The sequence below is a fragment of the Alosa sapidissima genome, chromosome 21 (assembly GCF_018492685.1).
Source record: "Alosa sapidissima isolate fAloSap1 chromosome 21, fAloSap1.pri, whole genome shotgun sequence".
Taxonomy (NCBI): domain Eukaryota; kingdom Metazoa; phylum Chordata; class Actinopteri; order Clupeiformes; family Clupeidae; genus Alosa; species Alosa sapidissima.
In genome coordinates this window covers 25644021-25656520 of record NC_055977.1, presented here as the reverse complement: position 1 = coordinate 25656520, position 12500 = coordinate 25644021, and the positions used below count along the sequence as shown (strand labels likewise).

Below are 12500 nucleotides of genomic sequence, written 5' to 3'. Positions count from 1 at the left end.
CAGGAAGCACACTATGCAGTTCAGTCTTCTGGACTGGAACACTCAACAACAATGACAGAAAACCTTTTACAGCGGGATATTGCTGACTATATTGTGAAGACACCATGTATGTTGTATGTTGTATGTTGTACATCATGTATGTTGTATGTTGTCAAGCTTCTAGCAGAGCCAATAAGGCTCTGGGTGGAGTTTGCAAGGTTTCGCACACGTTTAGAGTAGCATGCTTTCTGTCCATGGATGGATGGATGGATGGATGGATGAATCTATCCATGATTTTAAAGATGCCCCAGGAGTGTAGCACTGTAGCTGCCTTGCTGCTCTAGCTGTTGGCTGCAGCAACTAGAGCTGGGTAGCAACAATTCTTTTTTACTCGGGAAACAGATCAGTGTGAAAATTGGCAGAGTTCTCCTTTAAGGTGCTTGCACACTGCTCTAACAAACACCAACAAACTAACAAAACACTGGGTCAGTGTGCAAAGTCAGTCTGTGTCTGTTTGCTTGGAGTTGTTTGAGTTTGACATGCCAGTCTTTTCAATTACTGTCTGAGCAGTGCGGAGCTGGCACTTTGTTTCCTCTTTCACATTCTGAAGACTGCAACCAACAACTGCCAACAATTTACATTTATTCCATTGGCAGACACTTTTATCCATGGCAATAATAATATTAAAGACACAGAGCTACAGCTACAGTAGTCCAATAACATTTAAGCTGCAGTGCAGAAGAGACCATAGCTAGGAATTACCCCTGCATCTGCCATCTTGAGAATGATGGGGTTTGTTGGCATTGTCTGGACAGTGTACATGCAATGCAAGCACCTTGAAGTCTTACCAAGTAGCAGTGCTTCATGTCTTACCAGTCTCCATACTGAACGTATAGATGCAGCACGTTTTATCAGCCTTTAGTAGCCTATAACTTTATCAGCCCTTAGTAGTCTTTATTGTTTGCAGAAGGCACTAGGGTTCGGGTTAGGCAGGGCAGCCCTGCCTTGAAGTTGAAGGTAGGAGCCAAAAAGACTATCAAGCACCATGTTTCCACACAAACATATAAGATGGCAGACCATATCTCAGTGCATTAGCAATATTGTCAGTGAATGTTAGGCTAGCTGTACTTACAGGTACCGAAAAGTAACCGAATCCACACCTAGGTGGCACACCTATGGAATTGTGATGTTTGTGTACCATCGCAGCCCTACTTACCAGTGCTATGTATATATATCTATGGTTGCAGCCCTACTCACCAGTGCTATATATATCTATGGTTGCAGCTCTACTTACCAGTGCTATATATATCTATGGTTGCAGCTCTACTTACCAGTGCTATATATATCTATGGTTGCAGCTCTACTTACCAGTGCTATGTGGCTGTTGTTCCAGGTGTTGTTGTCCACTAGCGTGGTGCGGTTGGCCATGCCGGCGATCTGGTAGCCGTAGTCCCACCAGGACATGACACGCGCATGCACATCCGTGTTCTGACGCAGCCAATAGTACGCCTCCCTGAAGTCGTCCAGAATGTTCCGAGACCTGCCCAGCAGACGGAAAAGGAGAAGAAATGACTGAGCTCTTCCTTTCACCTCCTTTGTTTCCCTGATCTGACACTCCCTCCTCCTCACTGATCTGACACTCCCTCCTCCTCCTTCTCCTCCTCCTCCTCACTGATCTGACACTCCCTCTTCCTCCTCCTCCTCCTCAACGCTCCCTCAACTCCATCAGGGACCAGAAGGGGATTTGAGTGGTGGGGATGGGCAGAAGAGGACTGGGTGGATTCAGCTCTATTTGGGGCCACGGAGAGTTCCAACATGCGGTGAGGACGAAGAGAAGGAATGACCTGATGCTGTCTTTCACACACTCTTCGAGGAAGCAAGCAAGCAACACACACGGGCTGTAGGACCTGTTACCAGTGACGCAAGTACAGTGTGTGAGTTAGTGTGTGTGTGTGAGTGTGTGTGTGTGTCAGAGTTTCCGCTAGAATAAAAAATGGTGCCGGTCAAAGTGACCGGCAGAGGTTTCGTTTTCCGGACATTTTGATGATATGCCGGTCAAATATCCTATTATCGCTTCTTAATTAGTCAAGTTGAGGAAAACTGGAGACAGGCTATGTAGCTTAAAGAATGACATAATCAGGCTGAATAGAATGCAACATGTTCATTAGCTTAACTTACGTAAACATGCCTAACAAAATCTAGCCAGAATGTATGTTTTCATGGACAGCAAGAGTCCGCTTCGTTCGTTGTTTTAAAAAGGCTACGTTGTTTGTTGCTGCTACCCACGTTATCTCCAGTGGTTCCACTGTTTAACTTGCACAGATGCGCACACACAAGAATGAGCGCTCACACCACTACCCCCTAAGGCTATGCCTCTTTATTTGATAACAATAAATTAAGAAATGTATCCTATTCTGGGAAATGTTTAGTTTCTTTTTCTTTCGGTCCGTGGTTCAATGATACCGTTTAATTGTGCCGGAAATTATCCGCGGACCAGCAATCTCATCGTCGAGGAGGCCCTAACCCTGCAGATCATAGACAGAGAAAGCATAGGCCTACGGTATGCTTTGGGTACAGAACACAGTTGCATGTCCAGTGTACATGGAGAATGACAATGTCTTGGAGCGGCCGCAACCCCACAACTACACTTCCAACGTCATGATTCCGACAGATACGCCCGACACTTCTGCTTTTTATCTGGTGGTGGTGGAGTTGACCGGACATCTGAGGCTTCAGACGTTACCAATTTATCATCATCCATCGCGTCTGGCCTCTGAAAAAACTTTTAAGGCTAGTCTGCCTGGGCCTGGCCATGTTTGAACCGCCTCACTCATTTGTTCGTTGTTTAACATGGACGTTTTAAGCGTGCGCTTCCTATTTAAAATGCATAGGCATAGGCTATGCGTGTTGTTTAATAGCTTTCAAACGGTACATTTAAAAACATAGCCAGGACGTATTGCTTTAATATAGGCTTAAATTTTAAGGCTTATTCTCAATTCTCAGGATTATTAGCCAATTTCAATCGGACAATTTGACCGGAGAGATTTAATTTTGTCGGACATTTCATTTTTTGTCCGGCCAATGTCCGGTAATTACCGGTCAACGGAAACCCTGGTGTGTGTGTGTGTGAGTCTGTGTGTGTGTGCCTGTGTTTTCTCTCACGGTTAAGGCTGTACGATGTCAGTACGACGCTGGGACTGGAGTAGGCATTGCTGGTCACCCAGGTGCAGTGTGTGTGTCTGTGTGTGTGTGTGTGTGTGTGTGTGTGTGTGTGTGTGTGTGTGTATGTGTGTAGGTGTTGCTGGTCACCCAGGTGCAGTGTGTGTGTGTGTGTGTGTGTGTGTGTGTGTGTGTGTGTAGGTGTTGCTGGTCACCCAGGAGCACTGTGTGTGTGTGTGTCCGTGTGTGTGTGTGTGTGCTCACCCGTCGTGGTTGTATGATGCCAGTACGACGCTGGGGCTGGAGTAAGCATTGCTGGTCACCCAGGTGCAGTGGACGGCGAACATCATGAGCAGCATCAGCATCAGCATGGTCACTATGCTCTTGATGTTGGGGCCCAGGCCCTCCTCAGCCTTCTCCTGATCAGACACGTGCTTACGCACCTTACCGGCCTATAGGGGGAGACACACACACACATACACACACACACACAGATAAATCAGCATGGTGACTAAGCTCTTGGTGTTGGGGCCCAGGCCCTCCTCAGCCTTCTTCTGGTCAGATACGTACACACCTTACTGGTCTGCAGGGGGAGACACACACACAGATGGAGGCAACATAAATACCACACACACACACACACACACACACACACACACACAATCTTGATGTGAGCCCTCCGCAATAATACAACTGGCCTTAGTCTTCACTGTGCTTAACCTCCTCACTGAAACCAAGTGAGGCCTGCAGGATGCCGTTCCTCAGGACTCAGGATCATGCACCAGAAGAACACGTGCAGCACCACTCACTATTGGAGAGACTGCAATAGCAGTCAAAGGCAGCAAACAGGGCACTGTGTAGGCTCTTCCCTCACTGCAACATCATTATGTCACTCTGTGTGTGTGTGTGTGTGTGTGCGGGTGGGTGGGTGTTCAGTGTGTGTGTGTGTGTGTGTGTGTGTGTGGGTGTTCAGTGTGTGTGTGTGTGTGTTTGGTATGTGTGTGTGTGTGTGTGTGTGTGTGTATGCGGTATGTGTGTGTGTGTGCACTAAAGATGAAAGCTCACACCATTATCTCTGCAGGCACATAGGGAGGTTACAGATTTCTTCTCAGGATGGATTCAGCTATTATGCAGTGAATGTCTGCTGGGTCAATGTCTGGTGCCATTGACTCTTGCTTACTGTTGACACTTCACACACAAAGGGGGAGTGAGACACCGAATTGTGCCTCTCGCCATGAGGGATGCTCCTTATTCCAAAACTTCACAAAACCAAAGCACAGAGAAAAGCAGCTTGTGGGGTGTTTGTGAGTGTGTGTGTGTGTGTGTGCGTGCGTGTTTGTGTGCGGCGTGTGTGTGTGTGTGTGTGAGAGAGAAAGGGAGAGAGGGGAGGGCTAGAGAAAGCGAGAGAGAGAGAGAGAGAGAGATGGTACGAGCCCCATATGAGCCAAATGTCGGCCAGATCCGCTTGAGAATCACTTCTGGGAGACTTTCATTTCTGGCAGTGTCCTTATTTCCACTGAGGAAGCGAGCGCGCGAGCGGAGAAAGAGTGCGGTCTGCACGCCTTGGCACAGACCCCCCCCCCCCCCACACACACACACACACACACACACACACATTTGTGCGCCCTGTTCCACCTGTCTTGTTATGGAGGCCCTCTCGTGCTCGCTCATTGGCGCCTGTTCAGCCTGACGTCTCCCTTGAGGGGATATTATAGACTCCTGCAGATGTGGACGCTTCTTTTGATGGTCATTTCTGCTATAGGCTGCTGCAGCACAGTCCATCTCTACTACAGACTGCTGTGCTGTGAGATCTCATTGTGCCATACCTGATGTCCCCCAGGTTTTGCATTACAATAAAACTCCAGTGGAAAGGGGGAGAACTTGGATGGCAGACAATGCACAAACTCCAGATCTAACAGCATCAAGTTCTTCAACACATTTAAAAAAGGTACACTCTGTGATTCTGGGAAAAGGTTGTTGATATTTCAGCTCAACAGCCAATTTAACTGCAAACCTCCATGTGGGCGCCTGATGTTCATTGGCTGGAATAGTTTATGCCTTGCTCCACAACCAGGTCTGCAGGTTTCTGAAGTACACCCTTAAAAGGCAACTATGTTCTAGGAACAACTTAGGGTCTATTTTTGGATGATAACGAATGTAAACTTTAATTGACCAAAACAATGTTAATCTGAGTAGTTTTGAGTAAGTTATTTAATTTGACATAGCAAAGCTGACCCCAAAGGCTATGCTATATGCTTTTTAGTGGTAAAAGCATATTCCAGTCTTACTCAAATCTGCACCGATTACTGTTTTTTACAATTGCTTAAACACTAAAATCAAAAGTATCCATAAACCAATCGTTTAAAAACAACTATCGGGTGTGAAGACACTTAAGTGCTTTACTGTAAACTCAACAATCAGTCCTAAACACTGGGCAACTGGTGAGCCCTTGTCAAAGGCTGAGAATTAGTGGATGAAGTTTTGCAGATTTTGTATGGGGTTACGGTATTATCTTGGCGAATGGGTTTATAGTGACATGTTTGCTGTAAAAATTGTATGTTCTGGTACTGTTGTACAGGTCTGGTCTCATGTGTTGCGTTTGGTCAGTATATTCTTGTACTCAATTATCCTCTAATCCTACTTGAACCTTATTTTGTTTTGTCAAAGTGTTTTGTATTGAGAACATCAGTGTGTAACTGATTTATGAGGTGAAATTCTCTGTATTTGACAAAAATTGTATTGGATTAGAATAACTAACCCCAGTTCTATGTGTGATGGGATCCAATGAGATTCCAACCATAAGGTGTTTTGACACTTCCCCATGCATACAACTTTACCCTACACCAGACACCTCACAGTCTCCACCACATTTCCTCACCTTGTCATAGAGGTTGCCAGGGTTACGCTTGTCGTCCTCGTCGCTGCTGTCGTCGGCGGGCGGGCTCTCGCGCTTCATGTCGTCGCCCAGGTAACGCTCGAAGACACTGGAGAAGGCGATGGCTGACAGCATGCACACTACGGGCGTCAGAGTCAGCATCAGGCGCACCATCACACCCGCAAAGTAGACAGCGCTGATGGCGTACAGGGCCACTAGGGGGAGCCAAACACACACATGCACACACACAAACACACGCACGCACACACACACACACACACACACACACACGCACGCACACAGACACGCACACACAGACACACAAACACACACACACAGACACGCACACACACACACACACACACACACACACACACACACACACACACACACACACACACACACATAGTGCAGCCATGAGCCACACACATGAACACACAAGCACACACACAGACAGACAGACAGACACCACACACACACATGCACACACACACACACACACACACACACACACAGACACGCACACACAAACACACACACACAGACACGCACACACAGACACACACGCAGACACAGAAACATGTTAACACAGGTTAGCTGCAAAGCCTTGAAATCTTCAGATGAATGAACGGAGCACACAGCAGGGACATAACCTGCAACAACTACAGATATAAATGGCAAAACATATTTTCAAATCAATCTCCTTCAAGGACACAGGAAGGACATATAACGCAATACAGCCTAGTTTTTATACAGTTCCTCAGAACGCTGCTGGATGTCCCACTGAATTAAATTATGTTTCTTTTTTTTATAAATGACAGATGAAAAAAGACCATGACCAAAAACAAAGGTCACTAGAGAACATACACATCACTGACTCTGAGAAAGACATGGTGGCATTGAAACTAGTCTCCATTAGCCGTTCAGAGAGAGAAACTAGACACATCTATATGCTCCTGAGAAGCCAAACGCAGCAGAAGCGCCATGGAATCACCTTACTATATGGAAATGAACGACCATCATAATAATAATGTTGACAGTCATTGAAAACTAACATATTTAGACATGTCTTTCACTGTTTCTGCCAGTTAACTGAAAAACAACTGGTGGACTGACCAGTGGACTATACATTATATCCTACTTGTGAAAAACATTCCTCCTACACACCACATAACATACATACATACTGTGTATGGTGCTAAAACACCTCGGTATCAAAACAGCTCAGATAAATGCAGACTGTGGGGGCTTTCGGAGAACGCAGTGTTTTACCAAAGACACGCTCGTCATTGATGTTCTTTATACAGAACCAGAGTCCTGCGGGGAACGTGCAGACCAGGATGTGCAGGTCGAAGAAGAAGGACACCCAGGTGGTGGGCTGGTGCTCCGACACTGATGCGATGATGGGGATGTGGATCTTAGCGTAGCTGCACAGGCACAGAGACATCAGATCAGTGAGGCAGCTGATGGAAACTACAGGTGCATCTCAAAAAAATTGAATATTGTGGAAAAGATTTTTTCCCATAATGTATTTCAGAAAGTGAAACTTTCATGTAATCTAGATTCATTACACATAAAGTGAAATATTTCAAGCCTTTGTTTGGTTTGTTTTAATCTTGTTTATTCAAATCATCATGATTACGCCTTATCGCTCATGGAAATCAAAAATACAGTATCTCAAAATGTTACAATAAAGAATCTAAAATACAGAAATGTCGACCTGAGAAGAGCTCTAATCAGCTAATTAAGTCAAACCACTGGCAATGGTCTGTGCAGGCCAATGGACTTTTCCACAATATTCTATATTTTGTGAGATACACCTTTATAATACATGAAACTACTTCATAGCCAAAGGCAACAACAGCTATACTAATATATGTATCTTCACATGGCCATGTATATTAAAATCACTTTAAGTATACTATGCAAAGCAGCTACCCATACAAACCGGCACAGTATTGATTTATACTTTAATGTAAAGAGACACTGTATTTCAGAACACTGATTTTCAACTCAGCTCCACTCATCTTTAGCCTTCCCTTCTGCTTCAGTGTTAAAGAGTTAAAGCATAGATACGGTATGTGGATATGCGTTTAGCAGTTAGCATGCAACACAGCAGTCGTGGAGTGAGGGGATATGGGGGGGGATGGGTAAGTCAGAGCATTTGAAATGCAAAGCCTCCAAGGCGCTGGGATCAGCGGACGGATGGCGGGCGTGTAGAGGGGCTGCATGCGTGATGAGACGCCAGGGAGGCTGAAGAGTGGCCATGCTGAACATGTAGCGGATACACTCACCCCGTGTCCCAGAGGGAGTAGAAACGACCACTCCACGGCGCGATGCAGCCTACACACACACACACACACACACACACACACACGCACACACGCACACACACACAAATGTATTCACACAACACACACACACATATACATACACATACTCACAGACACACACACACATATTCACACACACACACATTCACACACACACACACACACACACACACAGAAAACACAAGCGAGGTGTCAGAAGGCTGAATGCACTCGAGTGTACAGTAACATGCAATTGGTCCACCTGCAGCGTGGTGGGCTATCAGTGGCACACAAGAGCACAATACAAAGAGGCCGGGGTGAGATAAATAACCTTTAGAGAGGGAACGCAGGAGAGAGAGAGTAGGAGGAGAAAGAGAGAGAGAGAGAGATAAAGGGAATGAGGAGGAGAAAGAGGAAAAGAAAAGCAAGAGAGAGAAAGGGATAGAGAAGAGAATGGATGAGAGAAAAAGAGAAGAAAAGCGCATTTATGCTAATGAGAGATGGAAAAAATAGGGAATGATAGAATTATAGAAAAAAAGCTGGAAAAATAGATAGAGAAAACGTGTAAGACATAAAATGAAGTCAGAAGGCAATACATGTGAAAGTGAGAGTGAATGAAAGCCAACGTTAGAGAGAGAGAGAGAGAGAGAGAGAGAGAGAGAGAGAGAGAGAATGATAAAGAGAGCACAAAAAGATAGATAGAGAGAGAGAGAAAAATAGGGAGAGCAAAAAATTATAGAGAGAACCGCAAAGCAGAGAAGGTAATTCAAGAAGCTAGTCAATAGGCCTTCCCAGACCCCCAAAGACATGTGCTTTGTAAGGCACTCTCTCTTGCGGTAAATAAAACTCATTAGAAGTGGCTGACATTGGGAGAGAGAGAAAGAGAGGGAGTGAGAGAGAGAAATGAGAGATAGAGAGAACAAGAGAGAGAGAAAGAAGGGGCAGAGACGCAGAGATTTCTCACTGTCATACACTCTGCCAAGGTTACATCTGATATATGGACATTATAGACGGCGCCATATGAATGCCCACTCATGGCCACACACGTCATACATAATGACCACATTCATAATGACCACAGTCCGACACTTCAGACACATTCATATACAAATGGAGTAATATGCAGAGAGCTGCTGGGCACTTGTGGGCTCCACTTCAAACAACACACGGCTGACCAGTATAAAGGGCAGAGGATTCTAATGATTCACAAGCGTATGAGTGGCCAAGGACAAGGGAAGAGGGGGTTTCTTTTTCAATCAGTTTCAATGGCACGGAAAGGCAATCAAGTCAATATCACAGCATGTGGCTGCAAGACAGTGTGCCAGTCCTGAGTTATGGGCACCTTTCTAATGGATTCTTTTCCTTTAAGAACAAAAGTCAAATGAACCCCTGGGGTTGATTGCTTTTTGGCACAAGTATATGAGCCTCATTGTAAAAACTTGTGAGACAAAACTTGTGAGACATGTCATTGTGAGGCTCACCTGTACCCGAGTAGGTAAGACACTGACCTGACAGGGTCTAAAGACGTATCTGTTCAGCTTACACTTAATTAATTAAGTAGTTCTTATGAGTTATGGTTTATATTATGTATGATATTTGTTTATTTTGATATTGCATATTGATACATTGATACTGCATTGACATTTATTGTTATTATTGCTTTTAGGCGCAGTCAGGGAGTTAGCAGGAAGTCATGTTTGTTTGTGTTTATGTTTACATTTATTAGCATACGCTTTTGTGCAAAAAAACATACCAAGAACCAAGAACCAAACAAAACACACCAGGGAGCTACATCACCCCTCCCTTCAGTTTTCTCAGAGACACTCCACACAGGGCTTCGTTTTGGTTTGGGGGACAGGCTGCTCCCACTTTGTTTGTTTCCAGTTTTTTGAGACTGGGCTGCCTACAGAGACTGGTTTTTTTTTGCAGTGTAATCACGGAATGGGCAGCTAGCTCTGGTAAGGAATCACCTATCAGGAGAGCTCTGGTAAGGAATCACCTATCAGGAGAGCTCTGGTAAAACACTCACCTATCAGGAGAGCTCTGGTAAGGAATCACCTATCAGGAGAGCTCTGGTAAGACACTCACCTATGCAGGACAGGTAGATGACGGTAAAGAAGACCACCAGGCCGGCGGAGCCCACGCCCATATAGAAGAGGGCCTGCCTCTCCTGACGGGTCAGACGGTCACGCAGGTACTGCAGAAAGGCGTAGGCCTGGAGCAGCACAAACACACCTGCACACACACAGATCCCACATACACCAACACACACACACACACACACACACAAAGATCCGACATACACCAACACACACACACACAAATGCTAAATATCACATATTGCAAATATAACAGATTATTCAATGTGCTTTACATAAACAAAATCAAAGAGTAATAGTACATAAAAGCATAAAACAGCAATAGTTACATTTTACATCTGAAAAGGTAAGGTACATAATAATTAAACGATATAAAAACATCATAGCATGATTAAATGACAGAGTGCAAAACAACAAATTACTGGAACACTGCTAACAACTTAACCGTAGGCTTCGTCATACCTCCCCGCTGTGAGACCAGCTAACCCAAACCCAAACAAAGGCTGAAAAATCCATGACCACAATCTCTACAAAACCTCTGTCCATTCGATCAGCACTCTGATTAACAGCATGAAAGCATGAGAGGGCAATAGTTTAAGGTGAGGGGGGGGGACTTTATAGTGATCCTAGTCAAACACCCAGTGAACAGCCACACTCTTAATGATTCTTGAGATGAGATTCTTGAAGTAGCCCCGTTTGTGTGTGCGCGCAACAGAAACACACACAAACAGAAAGATTTATTCAGGAATAGATATAGGCACCAAGCACCTGCACATACAAAGCACATACACACACACACACACACACACACACACACACACAGATAGATTACGGCCTGAATAGAGGCATGCGATATGGGAGCATTTTCTATAGGCAGCTGTTGTAGACTTGCAGTTGATCAAATCCCTTATCTTCAGCCTTCAAATGCACAAACCCTATATAAGCAGCTCATTCCTCACTAGTTTACACTGCAGTCCTTTCATGTGTACGAGTGAGGGAAATAAACATACACACACACGCACACACACACACACACACACACAGATGCTGAGGGAAGGTGCTCTCTAATGGAAACGATCAAACACTCTCGACTCAAAGAGCAAGCGAGCAACAGCGAGAGAGAGAGAGAGAGAGAGGAAAGGAGAGAGAGCGAGAGAAGGACAGAGAGAGGGGGAGGGAGAGAGAGAGGGGAAAAGAGAGAGAGCGAGAGAAGGAGAGAGAGAGAGAGGGGAACAAAGTGAGAAAAGGAGAAAATCTCCCGCACATGGACACTCACAGACACAGACACACACACAGACACAGACACACACACAGACACAGACACACACACAGACACACACACAGACACACACACACTCACAGACACAGACACACACACAGACACACACACACTCACACACACAGACACACACACAGCCTTCCGTGCTATTGAGCACAGCTGAATAGTGGCAGGTGTTCCCTGCAATGACCATTAATCGGCTTAGCGCAGGTTGTTGAGAGAACGAGAGAACCACTGCCTCCAACACGTTCTCATTCCGCATTACATACCTCACTGTACTGTATTCACCCGGCCGTCTGTCTGGACCAAGGATTAGGGCCCCGCAAACAGGATTAAATTTGGACTCTCACTGGAGACTCCACCACACACACATGCTAGCCTGGCGCTAGCGCCTAACCCCTGCTCAGCTTCCACCCCCCTGTAGTACGACTCCGCCTGTCACACAGATGCACAACGCTTTCACCCTGATAATGTGATTTAAGGTGTTTTTGCACTGATACAGACTGGAGCAGAGGGCCAACAAATGGAAACAGGGAGAACCTGAGCACAAGGAGGGAGGGAGGGATAGAGGGAGGGAGAGAGGGAGGGCAGGTCGCTTAGTGACAGATGGAGGGGACAGGCCCAGAGGCCGTATCGGAAAATCGACCTTTTACTTTGCCGAGCTGGATTTAACACTGACGCAAATCTAAACTAGTGAGTCCACACCAGGCAGGTTGTCATCTGCGATGATAAAATGAAACCATTGTAAAAAAAAAAAAGTTATTTAAACTAAATGTCAATCCCTACCCAGTGCAGGA

General features: G+C 45.5%; 1 protein-coding gene across 2 annotated transcripts in view; it reads right to left on the bottom strand.

Annotated features, from left to right (window-relative positions):
* LOC121695870 (dolichyl-diphosphooligosaccharide--protein glycosyltransferase subunit STT3B-like) overlaps positions 1-12500 on the bottom strand; it is a 119513-nt gene that overhangs the window by 8265 nt on the left and 98748 nt on the right. For both annotated transcript variants that reach the window (XM_042077032.1, XM_042077033.1), the window contains exons 7-12: positions 10414-10560; positions 8308-8356; positions 7286-7440; positions 6017-6228; positions 3403-3590; positions 1348-1519 (exon numbers count right to left, since the gene is read on the bottom strand). In XM_042077032.1, the coding sequence (XP_041932966.1) occupies positions 1348-1519; positions 3403-3590; positions 6017-6228; positions 7286-7440; positions 8308-8356; positions 10414-10560 (923 nt within the window). The remainder of the gene's footprint in view (positions 1-1347; positions 1520-3402; positions 3591-6016; positions 6229-7285; positions 7441-8307; positions 8357-10413; positions 10561-12500) is intronic.